The sequence below is a fragment of the Ambystoma mexicanum genome, chromosome 5p (assembly GCF_040938575.1).
Source record: "Ambystoma mexicanum isolate Mex_15411 chromosome 5p, UKY_AmexF1_1, whole genome shotgun sequence".
Taxonomy (NCBI): Eukaryota; Metazoa; Chordata; class Amphibia; order Caudata; family Ambystomatidae; genus Ambystoma; species Ambystoma mexicanum.
Window position 1 is genome coordinate 1,203,374,510 of NC_090930.1, and position 17,866 is coordinate 1,203,392,375.

At 49.6% G+C, this 17,866-nt stretch overlaps 1 protein-coding gene across 2 annotated transcripts in view; it reads left to right on the plus strand.

Moving 5' to 3' along the window:
* Nucleotides 1–17,866, plus strand: part of ZCCHC2 (zinc finger CCHC-type containing 2) — a 762,062-nt gene that overhangs the window by 291,853 nt on the left and 452,343 nt on the right. For both annotated transcript variants that reach the window (XM_069613675.1, XM_069613676.1), the window contains exon 6: nt 12,626–12,720. In XM_069613675.1, coding sequence (XP_069469776.1) covers nt 12,626–12,720 — 95 coding nt within the window. The remainder of the gene's footprint in view (nt 1–12,625; nt 12,721–17,866) is intronic.

Below are 17,866 nucleotides of genomic sequence, written 5' to 3' on the forward strand. Positions count from 1 at the left end.
GTTCTCGGCATGCCCGGTCCAGGTCCCGGTCCTCGACATGCTGGAGACCGCGTGAACCTGTGAAGTCGTCGAGGAAGACATCGACGCCTGTGGCGCCGAGGTTGTCGACGGACTCTCTCGAGGCTCCGCCTCCGAGGAAGTCGTTGATGCCTTCGGCGCCCAGGATGTCGAGGGACATGCTCGGGGCTCCGCCTTCGAGGCCTGTGTCGATGCAGTCAGCGCCGTGTCTGTCGTTGACGGCGATTCTCCCGGGGCCAATTCACTCTACGCCCTCGACTCCTTTCGAGGCTGTGTCAATGGGGGTACCACGTGGCTCGGGGGAACCTCCTAGAAATGCTCTGGCCGAGGTCAAGCATGGCTTTGGTTCAAGTTCTGTTCCTTCTTACGCCATCTGGAGTTCATTTCAGAGGTGGATGAGGGCTCTGATGATGGCATGGTGCCTGACACAGTGCCAGACGAGATTCTCTCAGGCCATAGCCAGTTTGAGGACTTGAGGCAGTCCCTGCATGATGCTAATGGGCTGCACACCTCTCCGGAGGTGGAGTTTTGTAGGCCTGAGCCTGGCACTCACGCCGATTCTTCGTACTGTCGCCTTATGTCAAGGGTCACAGAGTACTTAGGATGGTCTGCTCACCCGGGGGAGTTTGTTCAGGATGACCTTACGGATATCCTTGACATTTGTCCACCAACTGACCCAGTACTGCCGTTTTATATGGCTCTACAGAGGGTGGCAGTGGCTTGGACTGCTCCGGAGAGTCTTCCGGCAGTGGGCAAGTCTTTGCCGCGAAAATACCGCCCAGCCAGTGGTGACCCCTGCTACTTGTCCAAGCACCCTACTCCGGAGAGTTTGGTGGTGCAGGCGGCTACGGCCCCGGCAAAGCAGGAGTCGTACCCTACCATCCCTCCTGATAGGGACGACAAGCGTTTTGACGGCTGGGCGAAGAAAGTGTTTTCTGCAGGGGGTATGGCGCTTCAGGCGGCCAACTCCATATGTGCCTTGTCACGTTTCACGCACACTCTGTGGAACTGTTTCCTTGGCGGCTGAACATATTCCCGAAGGGGACGAACGGGATGGTTTCCTTGCCATGGTTCAGGATGGCAAGGATGCTATGTGTGAGGCCGTTCAGTCGGGTATGGACATGTCAGATTGCGTCAGCCGGTCCATGCCAGCGGGCACCGTGATACGCAGGTTTGTGTGGTTGCGGAAGTCGGGGTTTGCTGATGTGCAGGCCCGGCTCCTCAACATGCCCTTTGATGGGGAACATCTTTTTGGCAGCAAGGCTGACGAGAGCCTTGAGAGGCTGCAGACCTCAAAAGCTGCAGCAAAGTCGGTGGGTGCTGCAGTTGGCCAACCTCCGCCTTTTCGTCCTAGGGGACAGCAATGGAGGGGAGGCTCCTTTCGTTATTACTCATCCTTTGGTAAAGCGAGAGGAGCTGCCAGTCAAAGGGGCCACCGTAGGAGTGCCAGAGGTGGAAAACAAGGTACTCTAGGTGCCAAGGCCGCTCGGGCTGTTGCCTCTTTGCCCTCAGGCAACGCCGCAGCCGCTTCAGCTGAGTCATGAGGCCATGTCCCATGGTTTGCCGGTTGGGGGAAGGCTGGTGCAGCATCTTGCAGAGTGTCGCGCCATTACTTCAGTTGTGTGGGTTCTGGAGATCATAACTCACGGCTACTGTCTTCCTTTCCAGCAGAGGCCTCAAGACAATCCACCGGGAAATCTTTGAAGAGTCCGGATCCGCTCCTTGTGCAGGAATTTCAATCCCTGCTGGAGAAAGGCTCTATAGAACTGGTGCCTGTAGCGGAGAGGAACAAGGGATGGTATTCACCTTATTTTTTGATTTCCAAGAAAGACGGGGGATTGAGACCCATCATGGACTTGCGCGGTTTGAACAAACTCCTCAGGAAGGACCAGTTAAGGATGGTTACTCTCAAGTCCTCCAGGCCCTTCAACTTCAGGACAGGTTGGTGTCTCTCGACCTCGAGGACACTTATTTTCATGTGCCGTTCCATCCAAAGCACAAGAAGTACCTGAGGTTCGTGGTTGGCGACACACTTTCAGTTTCGGGTCCTGCCATTCGGATTGACCTCCGCCCGAGGGTCTTCACCAAGCTCATGGTAGTGGTGGCAGAGCACATCAGGAAAGGGGGGGGGGAATTCACGTCTACCCTTACCTGGACGATTGGTTGATCAGGATGCGCTCTCACGAGCAAGTCTTGGATCATCTCAGTCACCTGCCACTCCCTCCACAAGCTGGGCTTCTCCCTCAACTTGAAGTCCCATTTGACACCAACTCAGAGGCTCCAGTACATCGGAGCAGTGCTCGACACATCCCTGGGGCAGTGTTTTCCTCCCCAGGTGAGGGCTCATCACATTCAGCAGATGGTGCACAAGTTTCAACTTGCCCAGACTCTCCTAGCGTTCAAGTTCTTGAGACTGCTCGGCCTCATGGCATCCTGCATTCTTCTGGTGCTAGAGGCCAGGTTGCGGGTGAGATCTTTGCAACGGGCACTCAAGCTCCAGTGGTCTGTCCTCTGGCAGGATGTCGGACCCTTTTCAGGTGCAGTCTTCGGTCGCTTAGGACTTTCTGTGGTGGGCCGACTAAGGCAATCTGATGAGGGGCGGGCTCCATTTTGGCTGCCCTGGCCGGAGGTGACTATCGTGACGGACGTATCCCTCACGGGATGGGGAGGTCATGCCAACGAGTTGACAGTCAGCGGTCGTTGGTCGCCGGAGTCCAGAGTCCAGACTACATATCAATCTGTTGGAGCTGAGGGCCGTCAGGCTAGCCCTGAAGGCTTTTCGTGCGAGGCAAGAATGTCCTGATCCTGACGGACAACACGGTGGCCATGCACTACCTCAAGGAAAATGGGGGGGGGGGGGGCAGGGTCACTTCCTCTGTGCAGGGAGGCGATGCAGCTCTGCTTCTGGGCAATCCAGCAGGAAGTTTCGATCTCGGCAGTTCATCTGGCAGGAGACGAAAACGAGGCGGTGGACGCTCTGAGCAGGCAGAGCGCGATGTCTCTCGAGTGGGATTTGGCTCAGGAGATTCTCCTGGAGATCTTTGTCCTTTGGGGGACCCTTTAAGTGGATTTTTTCGCCTCCCGTGTCAACCGGAAGTGCGAGAGGTTCTGCTTGCGGGAATTTCCTCCAGGAGCCTTAGGAGACGCGTTCGTGGTGGAGTGGTCATTCCCACTGATGTACGCGTTTCCTCCAGTCCCCGTCATCCCGCAAGTACTGCAGAGGTTCGGTTCCCGGATGATCCTCATTGCTCCGGCGTGGGCCCGGAGGACGTGGTACCCAGACCTTCTCGACTTGTCCATCTGCCCTACACGTCGTCTTCCCTACCGAGACGATCTGCTCTCTTGGGAGGGGGGGGATCAGGTTCTCCATCCAGAGGTCAGGTCCCTCAACTTTCATGCTTGGTTTCTGAAAGGTTGAGGTATAAGGATTGGGACAACCCTGAAGACGTGATGGAGGTGTTGCTTTCGGCCAGAAGGCCCGCAACAAAGTCCCTGTACCGTTGCCGTTGGTGAAAGTTCTGCGACTGGTGCAGGGTTACGCATGTGGATCCTTTTGCATGTGAAATTCCCCTAGTTCTCTCTTTTTTTGCTTTCTTTGGCCCACAGGGGCCTTCAAGTGGGTTCCATTAAAGGTTACCTGGCGGTGCTGTCCATATTTAAGCGCTCGTCTGAAGTGTTCCTATTTTAAAATTCCTTTAATTTCTCAGTTTCTGAAAGGGCTCACTAATGTTCCCTCCGTCACCTTTCCTGATGCCCGGTTGGGATTTGAACCTTGTTATCAAGTTTCTGATGGGTGCTCCATTTGAGCCTTTGCATTCATGCCCTTTGAGACTGTTAACTCTTAAAACTGTATTTTTGATTGCGATCACTTCCATTCGCAGAGTGAGTGAGTTATAGGCACTTTCAGTTAAGCCACCCTTCACTGTGTCATAAGGACAGGGTTGTCCTTAGTGTTCGTCCTTTTCTTCCGAAGGTGGTGTCAGAATTTCATTTTGCCAGAAGGTTGTTCTTCCGGCGTTTTATCCTCCTCCACATCCTGGTAAGGAAGAGGAGAGGCTCCATAGTCTTGATCCTAGGAGAGCGTTAAGCTTTTATATTTCACGCATGTCCCGGGTCAGAGTGGACGATCAGCTCTTCATTGGTTACGCTGGAAAGTGTTCGGGACAGGCTATGCCGAAACACTGTCTCGCTGGATTATTTTGGCTATCTGAGTGTTACCGATTGGCGGGTAAGGACCCACCGGTCGGCTTACGGGCCCATTCTACCAGGGGTATGGCTGCCTCTACTGTCCTGCAGAGGGGTGTTCCTATTTGAAACATCTGTGATGCAGTCACCTGGGCTTCGGTACATAATTTTGTACGTCACTATTCCCTCGATTCCATCCGGGGGCAGGACCTGGCCTTTGGCAAGGCGGTCCTTTACTACGCAATTTGATTGGGCATGCTAAATTTCTGTTTTCTAAATTCTTTTCCCACCTCCTTGCATTGGTACTGCTTTGGGAGTCTGTCATAGATATGGAATACGGCGGAGGACCCAATCCCCTCGAAGAACAAGCGGGGATCTGTTTTTCAGTGAATTTCAGCACCCCATAAGGGCAAGGATCGTCGTGTTTCGTCGCAGTTTCCATAAGGCCATCGGGCCTACTCTGAACCCAGACCATGTTGGAAGAGAAGCGGGAAGCTCCCTTATCAAGCTCTGCTCCAGATGCAGACTGCGGAACGGGTTTGTGGAGGACAAACACCTTCAGTGCCTCTACTGTCTTCACCCGGATCACAGAGAAGGAGATTGGGAAATCTGCCTCTGGTTCTCAAGCGGAAGGATTAAGGATCTGCACAGTAGACTGGCGGGGTGGCTCAGTGCCAAAGCCTCTGGCTCCAAGCATGGTCATGCTTCACCCAGGACTGGCTGGTACGAGGAGCAGGCTTCTAAGTCCTCACCATCTGTCTCCATCTGTCTCCATCTCCAGCCATCGATCCAGCGCCTCCTCAAAGAGGATATTGCCCAACTCAGCTAAAATGCTGGAGAGGTCTGAGAAGCCTAGGGTGGAAGAAAAGGCGGCCGGCTTGCCCAAGAAGACCCAGGCGGCACAGGAACTACCCTAGTTGACAATAGAAATGGGGGTGGCTGCTCTCACAAAGGTCAAAGGGGCTGTCCCGGTGAAGGTAGCCCTGACTACGCCCAAGGTATCCCTACACCGAGGCAGGAGGCCTCGGACTGGGCAGTGAAGACACTGGAAAAGAGGATACCGTCACTGAGCCCGGCTGCGACCCCTCTGGATGCAAAACTGGGGTTGCGGGGGGGGTGAGACGAGGCGGCCGGCTCAGGCCTGCTACAGGCTGTACCCCAAGACATGGATATGTCTTCCTTGGACAAGGAGGACCAGGATTCACGAGGACGTGAGACGGCGGAAATGCCGGCGACGATGGTGCAGGGCCTAGTAGGCCTACCGCTCCAACTCAGTCAAGAGATGTATCGCTGGACATCCTTTTGACCCTGCACATGTTGGTGTCGGTAATCCAGCAAAGGATGCTGCAGGCCCCGCTGACCCCGTCCCCAGTAGCCCCGGACCAGCCTCCGGTAAAAAAGGAACTCTATCTGAATCAACCCCTCCCCCCGGGACCCAGACAAGGGGGCGTACACAGCGATGACGGACGACATAGTCACGGCAGGCTGATCACTGCAGCCGAGGGCATCCTCAACGGATGAAGTGGCGGTCGTTCCATTCCATGTTCGTCAGAGCATCCAAGCTCTTTTAGTTGACAACCGAGGAGACAAAGAAGGAAGGTTTCCTCTACCAGAGGCACAAGGCCAAAAGGAAAAAGATCATGGCTGTGCCCCTCCTGGAAGACGTTTGGGAGGAAGGCCTGGCACTATTGAAGAATCCAGCACCGGCAAAGCGGGACAGGCTAGAGAAAAAGTACTGGGTGCCAGAGTCTGCACCTAATGTCAGCGGCTGCAAGGAAGAGCTAGTCTGTCCCCTCGTCATCGTCCTTGGTCCCTCCGGGCAGCAAGGGGAAGAAGTTGGATGCCATTGGGAGAAAGGTACTCTTCTCCACGACTTCGGCCAACGCACTGGCTAACCTGGCCAGGTACAACAGGGAACTGTGGTATGAGTTTGCTCCAAGTCTGGAGTTCCTACCCCACAACAAGTGGGTGGAGGTGATCCCACTTGTCTAGGAGTGGGAAGTGGCCCTGGACATCGCCATCACTGTGGCCCTGGACATCGCCATCACTGTGGCCCTGGACATCGCCATCACTGTGGCCCTGGACATCGCCATCACTGTGGCCCTGGACATCGCCATCACTGTGGCCCTGGACATCGCCATCACTGTGGCCCTGGACATCGCCATCACTGTGGCCCTGGACATCGCCATCACTGTGGCCCTGGACATCGCCATCACTGTGGCCTGACAGATGGGGGAACGGTGTCTGCCTCCGTCGTTTAGACTGGCTGGCCACAATTTTCCACCAGGAGGTCCAGATGAGGGTGGGGGGGACATGCCCTTCGGGGATAAGCTCTTCGGGAAGGCTGAAAAATCCTTGCAAGCCATTAAGACTGTCACGGAGACTGCACATGCCCTGCCCACTCAACAGCAGTACCGCTCTTCCTTTCGCAGAAACTCTGGCAGATTGACGAAAGGTTTTGGTGGAAGCTACTCGTGGTCTATGACCCAGGAGGCCTACAGAGGCCGTCCAAGTCTTGTGGTGGAGGTGGTTACTGCCATAGTCCCCCCACAAGGTGGAATACAGGTGCCGAAGCAGGACTGAATTGGCCAGGAATTCTGGTCCCCACCCATGCACCCCGGTGGGAGGCTGGCTGACTGGATTAGTCAGCGAGTGGGAAAAGATCTCGGACAGATGGGTGCTGGAAGCTCTCATCCATGGACAGACCCACAGAGTTTCAGCAAAAGTGTCGTCAGATCCTCCCGGTAGCCCGGCAGGAGCAGCACATTCCTCAGCTGCTGTTAGAGGTACAGGCCATGCTAAAGAAAGGGGCAATTGAGCTTGTTCCAAAACTACTCCGGGGCTCCAGAGTCTATTCCAGATACTTCTAGGTCAGAAAGAATACGGGCGGCTCAAGTCCCATCCTAGACAAGTTCATAAAGTCCCATCTATTCAGGATGGTCATGTTGCAGCATGGGCTCGGCCAACTGGAGGAAGGAGACCTCTTAACGTCGCTGGATCTGGAGGATGCCTACTTTCCCATTCACAGGAAACATTGAAGTTTTCTTTGCTTCATAGTGCAGGTAAGACGCTACCAATTCAAGGCCCTCCCTTACCGACTAAAGTCGGCGCCCAGGGGTTTCACAAAGTGCCTGCACCAGTGTCGGCCCATCTGAATCTACGAGGGATACACGTGTACCTGTACCTCGACAATTGGCTCATCCGGGCCCAGTCAAGAGAAGTAGATGTCGAACACACAGAGGACCATCCAGCTACTGATGGGGTTGGGGTTCTCAAATTATTCAAAGCCCTGCTTGACTCCGTCGAACGATGTCTTCCTGGGAGCCAGGCTCAGAACGGTCGCCTGCCTAGCATCACCCTCGGAGGAGAGGATAGCGGCCGTGCTGGGCAAGGTGCAACGGCCGTGGTCACTGAAGACCGCCCGGTGCAGACCACCAAGTGGCTGCTCGGCATGATGTTTTTGTATCTTCCCAATTTGACTCTGCAGTCTACGGATGCATTCCTCCTTGAGTTCCTAGACATCCACTGGATAAAAGTGTCGGGAAGCTTGGCGGACAAGGTCCCTCTCAACAAGGTGTTCAGGCGAGCGATAAGATGGTGGGATGTATACTCAAACATCGCCCGGGGCACAGGGTTCCAAAACACCTCTTACCAGGAAACTGTCACCACGTACTCTTCACTGGAGGGCTGGGGAGCCCACACTGGACGTCTACATGCCAGATGTCTGTGGCTGCTGTAGAAGGATCGCCATATCAATATCGTGGCGCTGCGGGCTGTGTTCTGGGCCCTCAAGTCTTTCCTTCTGTCCCTGAAAGGCAAGATGGTGAGAATCTTCACGGACAACACCACCACAATGTTCTACATCAAGCAGCAGGGGGGGGCACTCGATCCCCAGTGCTCTCCAGAGAGGCTCAACTTGTGGCACTGAGCTGTCGGCCAGGAGTTGTTCCTCATATCCTTTCACCTGGCGGGAGTCGAACACATTGCAGACTACCTCAGCAAGGACTTGCGCTCCTGCCTCAAGTGGGAACTTTGGTAGTACCAGGTGGACGACATCTTCATCAATTGGGGCAGACCCCAGATCGATTTGTTTGCGGTGGCGAACTCCAAATGCCAGAAAGTAGCCAATAGCCATGGGGGAAGCATTCTCCTTCCCGTGGGGCGGCTTGTTCCTGTACGAGTTTCCTCTGCTGCCTCTCCTGCTGTGATTCATCAATCATCTCACAGTGCTGTTGGTGGATGATACTCATCACCCCCTCCTGGCCGGGGCACATTTGGTACTCTGACCTTCTCAGCCTGTCTACGTCACCGCTGGTCAAGCTGCCAGTGGTCGCAGCTCTTCTCACCAGAGGTGGCGGCGCAATACTGCATAACGACCCTGAATCTCTGAACCTGAGGGCTTGGCTCCTGTAGCCCTAGAGTTTGGAGGATTTGTTGCCAGCGGACTGCAGGGAGGTCCTTGCCGAGGCCAGAGTGTAGTCGACTTTTAAGTGCTGCGGTCACAAGTAGAAATGTTTCGCTAGGTGGAAGCATTTTGCTACATGGTGCCAGGCAGAGAAGATCAACCCTCTCAGGGTCACAGCGCCACAGATTCTTCTTTACTTGGTGTCCTTGGCCAAGGCGGGGCTGGCACACGCCTCTATCAGGGTGTATCTGGTGGCTACCAGCTCTCAAACGATCTTCTCTGTGGTCCCACTGTCTCAGCAAGGAGTTCCTCAAAGGACTGTTCGATCTTTCCTGCCGGTGAAGTCTCCTGTCCCGGTGTGGGCACTCAGCGTGCTGCTGACTAGGCACATGGGAGCCTCCTTCGAGCCTATGCATCAGGCCCCTCTCGTGGAATAACGGCTTCCCTCGTGGCCGTCACCTCTGCCAGGAGGGTGGGTGATAGCCAGGCCCTATCCTCTGACTTTTAACAAATTGAGGGTGGTGCTGCGGACAAATCCCTACTGCCGAAGGTTCCTACGGAATTCCAACTCAACAAGCCTTAGGTGTTACCTGTATTTTTTTTTAAGCCTTTGTCACTGGTTGAAAGGGCCTTGCACTTGCTGGACGTTGCTTGTGCTCTGAAGCTCGACGTGGCACGCACAAGGTTTTTGGGAGACTTCTCAACTGGTCGTGAACTTTGGTCCTGTGAACCATGGGAAGGCCTTGTCCAAACCTTCCATCTTCAGGTCGCTCTCCGGCTGTATCGCAGTAATCAGTTGGCAAACGGACCGCTGCACTGCCGTCCGAGAGCCCATACCACCCGAACGGTCAAGCAGTGCTACGCAACTGGTTTTGCTTGAATGTGAGCCTGTTCTGGAGTTAAGTGTAATTGCTTCTGTTGAGCCTTGCCACCTCCCGTGGTTGTGTAATGATTGTAATGCTATGTGTTCTTTATTCATAAGCATGTGAATCCATGCCAGACCCCATGCTGGAGAAGGAATACGTTACTTACCTGTAACTATTGTTCTCCAGCATGGGTCTGGCATGGATTCACATGCAAACCCTCCCATCTACCCTTCTGTGGCTCTTCTTGGTCATAATGCCACTTTTCATACTTACTAACTCTAAAGATGGTTGCCAGAGGAGGGACTTGGGGAGAGGGCAGTCATTGGCTGGGTGCAGTATGACCCACAGTGCAGTGATTGATCTAGAGGAGAAATACAGTTTGTAAGTGAAACTTTTTTCTTTTATCGAGGATTCCCTGCCTGATGCGCAATATTCATGAGCATGTGAATCAATGCCAGACCCATGCTAGAGAACAATAGTTATAGGTAAGTAACTTGTTCCTTTCTTACCCATAGAACATGAGTGGCATTTACATGCTCACATTTTGCACAGTTTTTACAGAAGGGAATCATCCAGACATCACCGCATTTACAACACTGGAGAACGCTCAATGCACAGACTACGCCTACAGGTATCCCTTAAAAAAAAAAAAAAGAAGAAAAGAAAAAAATCCAAATGGAATTGTCCCTGAATCAAATGCTCAGAGGTGCTAATATCCCCCAGGATAATCCACAAGATGCACCGGAAACCGCTTACACTAGTCCCAATAGAACCAATGTGGGCTTGTTAGCTATGGTTCTCGCATCTCATGAAGATGTCACTTTGCCCTCTAGTGAAACTGCATTCCCCCTACAACATGCTATCCCAAGATCAGGGGACAATTCGGCACCCATGCCCTCAAACTCTCTACTTAGCAGCTTGGTTTCCGGATGTAATGGGGAATCGGCAGAAAGTCTTAACATAAAATCGTACAGCCAAAAATGACAAATTCGGCATTGGGAAAAAATGATTATATCCATATCGTCAATCAAGGGGAGCAGGGGTTGTGGGGATGTCCCTTGCTACAATTAAATGGAAAGTGGGGGACAGTGTAAAAAAGAAAAGGACCCTGCGGTAGAAATTCTGCCTCTCAATGGGGAGGTGGAACTCGCGTTGCAGAGGGAGTGTAGCAGTGAAAGATGACAGCTAAATTGGGCGCAGAAGATTAGTATGGTATTAAGGGTCAGGGAGCTGGAGGGAGGGGGAATGGTGCGAGGTGGCGGTGGGAGGTGGCAATCGGAGGTAGCAATGCGCTTAATTTTTTCCTTTACGAAAATTTAATTTGGAATTTTTTTATTTTAAATTTTTCGTAAACTAAATAATCACTTATAGCCATGTCATAGAGTTTGGGCATCTTCTGCTTCCTCAAATATGTATGGACATTCTTAGAGGCACGTAAACCAAAATCCAGACATTAGTCCAATAAGTAGTATTTCAATAAGTGGAAAATCTGTCATTTGGTGTGGTACTCGTAGCATCAACCCGATTGACTTCACTCTCACACAGTCCTTTACCTAGCTTACCTCTTAGACTCGGGATTAGTTTTTAACTTGCAGAAGGTTCACCTTGCTGCCCTTTCTGCTTACACCACCTCTCAATGCAAGGTTTCCCTGGTGGTAAATCCCTGTAATCAAGGCTTTTATGGAAGGGGTGAAAAGACTTCTAATCCAATTCCCGGATGGGACTTGAATGCCGTCCTTACTAAACTTGGGCCCTGCTTTTGAGCATTTGCACAAAGATAGTCTTGGGGTACTCATATACTGCATTCCTGGTAGCTATCAATTCGGAGGGTGAGTGAACTGCAAGCTCTCGGTTCAAGACCTATTTGTTAACATTCGTAAGGACAAAGTGGTTTTACGCACACATGCACTCTTTGCACCCAAATTCATCTCCAAATTCCATGTAAATCAATCTATAGAGCTTCCATCTTTAATCCACATAATTCTGCTGAAAGAAGTCTTCATACGCTAGATGTTAGGAGAGAAGTATGTACTACCGCATTTTAAAAAAAAAAAACTTCGAAAGACATTCTTTGTCTCCATTGCCACTGGTGGAGAAGGAGTTCCTATCTCCAAGTTGGCAATTTCAAAATGGATTGTTAAATGTATCCAGATGTTTTAATCTTTCAAACAGTTTTACCTTTTACCCCTATATCACATTCTATTTGAGGCACAGGTGCAACTATAGCTTTCTTTGCAAATAATCCTCTACATGCGATTTGTAAAGCAGCTACCTGGAGTTCTATTCACACCTTTACACATTATTACTGCTTAGATGTACATTAGAAGACTGATTCTCAGGTGGTTGCACACTATTTCAGAGAGCAGTAACAAGAAACAGAATACCTTCATTACTTTAATGTTATTTCTGCTTGTATTCATCTGCTTCGATTTATATGCTGCGCATAGACTAGCGAGCAGTACCATGAGATGGTGGTGGGATGTTGGAAGGAACTGCAGCGAAAAGATGTCTTAACACCGTCTGACCCGCTTGAGAATCAATCTTCGAATGTGCATCTAAGCAGTAATGTGCAAATGTGTGAATAGAGCTCCAGGTAGCTGCTCTGCAAATGTCATTTAGAGGAATATTTGCAATGAAGGCTATAGTAGCACCTGTGCCTCGCGTAGTTCTCTAGGCGTAAAAGGTAAAACTCCCTTCCTCTCTGCTTAGAGTTGAAGGATCTAAAACATCTTATAGCTTTCCTATCCTTCTGTACTCCTTTATTCTCTTCAGGCTCCCTCATGGCAGAACAAAATTCGGGAGGGTGGTGGCGGGGGCACCTTGACGCATGAGGGATCATGGGTACACTACATGTCGCTGTAGGGATAGCGTTGGACACGTCCAGGTCGACTTCCTTTTTCGAACTTCAAAAACAAGATGCAATACTCCACGATTACCACTAGATATATGCGCAGCATGTGAATCTAGGCAGATACTAGCACCAAAAATACTATTACGGTTATTGTATAGCATATATGGACAACTAATGTACATACGTGTATGTTGGTTGACAAATCTCCGGTTACTGTGCTGTGTAAAAACTAGATTGCAGTAATGCATTGCTTTCATGTAACCAGTTGTAAATTGGTGCTTAAATGTGTCATTTTTTTAGGCAGCTTTTATCATCGGCATCCCAAGATTTTCTACAAAATCAGAAAGTTCATCACTTTTTCCAGACCCTCGCCCTAGAGTCTTTGTATCCTCACAGTAAGCAATTTTTTTAATTCATGTTTAATCTTCATTAATGTTCTAGTCTCTCTGAAATAGTGTGCACCATAGCATAGAGGGCTTCAAAACTGTTTAAAAGCAAGGCTTAAAATGAGCCATTATATATGGTTTAATTTTTGTGCTTGAGTGCTTAGTGATGGTGTAATTGTTCAGAAATATGAGGTTGGTGTGAGGGCAGGCCATTTATTCTATCTATATCTTTATTGGCCATAACAAATGGTGTTTCAAGGCGCGACATTCATTAAACTGTTTTTTTGTTGATCATACTGTTTACGTGACTCCTATTGAGATTTTACAAGGCAGCCTTTGAACACCAGTCCATAAAGCTTTTTATTCCAAAAAACAGCACTTGTTGACCATGCTAAGAGAGTATGCTAGACTTGTGTTTACTGCTGAATCCACAGGGGGCTGTTGAGCGGGCTAGTTAAGGCCAGCAATTCAACTGACCGTGTGCTCCGAGGAGCGAACAGAGGTACTTCTGGAAAGATGTCCTACTCTGACCCATTAGAGTAAGCAAGTGTTCTTCATCCTTCAGCTGAGCACTAATTTCCAAGTGAGAACAGTCAGGCTTGGAGACAAGTAGGCCAGCTGTCAGATAAATGGCAGAAGTTAATGATTTGATCTGGACATAACGTTCAATTGGTTAAAACGTTACCACAAGTTCTACAATAATGTGTAATTGTGCACACCAAATCACAAAGTAAATCCAAAATCTTTAATTTGTGATGGTTGGGTTCAGGGGAGGTACCACAAACCTGACATGGAGTCGAGAAAATACAACAAGGAAATGGTATCTGAGATCCGGACACTCCCGTCCCCTGCACACCTTCGTGCTGTGAATAGAGCTAGAAACACAATTTCGAAAGCAGTTGTTTACAGTAATTTGTATATTTCGGAACCATAATAGTCTTATTTTGCAGAGTCAATTGATCAATGTGTTTCGGGAACATCACCGCTTCAGGAGCACAACAGTAAACATAATCACATTGACAGATTTTGAATCACATTTTTCACTCTCTAATCTTGGTAGTTCATAAACTAACAATAAAAGGCTTATCACCCTAGTTCCAAGTGTATATTTGTACAGAGCACTATATAGTAACCATGGACCCAATGTGAAAGACAGATGTTCAGTGGTGACCCTCCACAACCCAAAAGTGCAATTTCACTCTTTATAACAATCTAAATCATGCAAGGAATGAAATATCCTATAGTAGCCAAGTGTCAAAGTCCATAAAACCTATACTACCAAAGAGTCTCGAACCCCAGTTTGTCAAACCAAATATAAAAATGACATACCTAGCCAACGTGTTGATTGTCAGGCCAGTCCAAAATAAAAAAATGAACTGAGCACTCGCAATTCCCTACAAGAAATAAAGGTGAAATGCCTGCGCAATCAATACAAAATTCAACAAGGGCTACGAAGGTAACCCACAATGTTACAGTAGTAATCATAATTCACTATTTAAAAAAGCATACCTCTTGTTCTGCAAGAGTGCACGAAATTGTGTTCTATGAGAGCGTGCACGATATTGCACTCATGAATATTACTGCACCCGCAGTTGAAAACCACTGCAACGTGGTGATGTACAAGGCTACGCCTACCTCATGGCAACACTGGCTCAGGTCCATTGTGAAATTGCAGGAAGACTAGCACCGCTAACTTGTATACACAGTCTAGGGAATTAAAAATATGCAGCACTTAATTCCTAATGGACTCACCAACCTCAGTAAAAAGTCACAAACCACCCTAACATACAGTAATGCATGTAACCATGTTGCGCTTACTGGAGCTTATCTCTGCCTTGTGCAGACACTGCCTGAACAAACCTTGTGTGTCCCAAACGGGACTCTATTCATAATAACCGATTTGGTCACGTGCAGCCTTGTTCCCATAACCTTATCGTCATTCAGTATTGATGAAGGATTCCAGTGAGCTGTAGTGTGCGCTCAGGCTGGCCATCTTGGAAGCACCCAAACACCTGTGAACAAAGTGCAGAGACCCAATACATGGGGATGTAAAACCTCAGAAGTTACATGAAAATGAGTATATGGAAATGGAGCATTGTAGATCAAAAAGGGACCATAATCTATGAAACATCCAGTGTTTGATGTTCACAACATATGTAATGAACTGTCACAAACATCAAATCTGTGCAAATGAAGTGCTGGAAAAAATATATGGCGATCCTTGAAATGAGCGCTGAGCTCCAACTAAATTTATTAAATCTGCCTCTTCATTCTGTGCAGCAAAAGCGCATGGCTGAGGCAGCACTCTTGAACCAGTTTCACTTGCAAGCAGCCAACTTGGCTAGTTAACTATTTTGTATGAAAAACTGCTCCAAGATGGCTGCCTTCTCCTCGTGCAGAGGAGTAACTGCACCACAAGACAGGCCCCCTCTGTGTTTGAAAACTACAAAATTAAGGTAAGAATGCGCAGATCCAGAGATTTTGTTAGAAAGTCCATGTTAAAAGAGCATGTTCATAGGCTTAGATACAAAGTTTATTGTTCATAGAACAGCCACAACATCCAGAAACAAATCAATCCCGTGCGCCGGCAGGCGAAAGCCAGCCCCTGCCCCAAGTCCCTGCAGTATGGCTGCTGTCTGGGCCTGGGAGGACCCAGAGGGACACTTCATTCTCTCGATCACAGCCCACGTCCACACGGCATGGAAGTCGGACACATCATGAAACCAGCACCCTCACAAACATGTGCTTGTGGTGCCTACTGCACCACCATGATCACCTGTGAGTCATGCCCTGACATTGTGATGCCGGTCTATTAACTCACTATGTGCACACATGTTTCTATGTCATTCTCCTTCCTCTGCCCCACTATTTACTTGCTTCTTAAATGAATTTCAACACTGTTTTGTAAACTGGAACCCTGGTGTGTTTTTAACTTCTCTTCACCCCATTGTGCACTGCATTTTGTACCTTTTGGAAATGGGGACCTTGGTGTCTTTTTGCTTCTACTGCATCTGCTCTCGTTTCTTGCTACTGGGCCTCCTGGTGAGTTTGTGTATGTAGCGTACCCATCCTATCTTTCCTTTTCCTCTGTGCCACACCTATGGCACTCACCATCTTCCCTATCTACTCCAACTGCTATACTATCACCGATCAACCCTCTCACGTAGTCTGGAAAACAAAAGCTTAGACTTCCTGACCACTAACCCTGGCCTACCTTTCGCAGACACCTTTGTCAGCGCATCCTCCAGACAGATTATCATCGATATCTTATCGAATGGATTGTGTCCTCCCACGTATTCCTCATCTTTGATCTTTGATCTTTGATATTCGTATCTCGCCAGCTTCGCTGCTTCGGAAAAATGTTTTCTCAGCAGAGGACGCTGTGCACAATGTCGTGGAGTCTATGTCCCTCGAGGGCTGCCGTCGAGTCAACGTCCTCAGTAGTATAAATATCTTGTGCAGCGCCTGTTGGCTTCAGTTCCGTTTTTCCGAAAGCTTTCGGTTCGAGTACTAACGGTGCCCTTTGGTTTTCTGTCGCAAAATGTCTTCATCTTCAACCCTAAAGTCTGGATTTAAGAAATGTTAAGACTGCGTGTCGAGGATTTCAATAACTAATCCTCATTGTGGCTGCCTGTGGTGCCTGGGCTCTGGGCACCGTACCGATGACTGCAGATCCTGTCGGTCCATGTTAGAAAAAGCTCTCTGGGAACATAGAAGTAAACTGGCAGTGGGGAGGGAGACTTCGATGTCTACTTCGAAGAAGGAAAAAAAGTCTGGGGAGTCTAGAGAATCCACTCAGCGTAAACTGTCGCAGAGGTCCCGGTCGATGAGTCGATTGAGGCAGTCTTCATTGTCTTCGAAGACTCCATAGATCTCCATCTGATTCCTCTACTGAGGTAATCGGATGCCTGACTAGGTCTGATTCCCCAAGAACCATGCTCCAGCCGCTCCTTCGGATGACTCTGGGAAGTCAAAGGCTACTTCGTCCGAGTAGTAAGCAGAGATACTCGACCCAACGAAAAGGCATTGAAGATATCGACTAGAATAGTCCATCTGATACTGTCGAAAGCTTAAATCGGCAAGGCCTGTAGCGATTTTGTCGACGCCATCAGCGCTGACCGCTTAAACTCCAAAATCGAGGGTGATTCCTAGCAAAACTACCTCCTTTTTCAAAGCTGTCCTCGACAGTCGACGGAATCTTCAATATCATCGAAGCCCAACTGGTTCAGGAAAAAACTTTTCGGCCTGTACCGAAAAAAGACTTTAAAGTCCATGTCCTCATTTATGAGGAAGATATTGCTTCTGAGGAGACTTCTCCATTTGGGGTGCAGTTTGGGACTTGAAATGTACCTGAAGAGCTCACTGACCCAGAGTCGAGGATGAAAGGCCTTTGTGACTCCCTCCAGTCCGCTAGTGGACTAGATAACTCGCCAGAGCTGGAGTTTGGCAAGCATGACCCCTCCGAGCATGCCGATTCAGGTTACAGTCAACATATGAACAGGGTGACAGATTATATGGGGTGGAGTAGGGCTTCCCCAGCATATGAGCAGGACGACATGGACATCCTGGACCAGGGACCTCAGAAGGACTCAATATTGCCCTTCCATAAGGCTCTTCAGAGGAATGTTGTGGCCAATTGGGAAGCTCCAGAATCTGGGCCTGCTATGAACAGGAACTACTCTAAGAAGTATAGACCCTCTAGCAGTGATCCAGACTACCTTACCAAACATCCTACGCCTGAGTTGAGTAGTTCAGGCTGCTACTTCAACCAAACAATATGCCTATCCCTCTATTCCCCCGGATAGAGACAAGAAGGTTAATGCATGGGCTTGCAAGGGCTTCACAGGCAGCATGGCCTTGAAGTCTACTAACGTTACCTGCACCTTGGCTAGATTTTCTTATACCCTGTGGGACTGTGTTGCCATGGCGGCGGATTACATCCCGGAAGGCGCGGAAGGAGACTGCTTCCTGAATTTAGTTAAGGATGGGAAGGAGGTGATGGGAGAGTGTTTCCAATCAGGACTGGATACTATTGGCAGCATCAGCAGATCCATGGCTGCAAGCACTGTACTGTGAAGGTTTGCGTGGTTGAGAAAGTCGGGGTTTGCACCAGACGTGCAGGCCAGACTGCTCAACATGCCCTTCAACGGCTCAA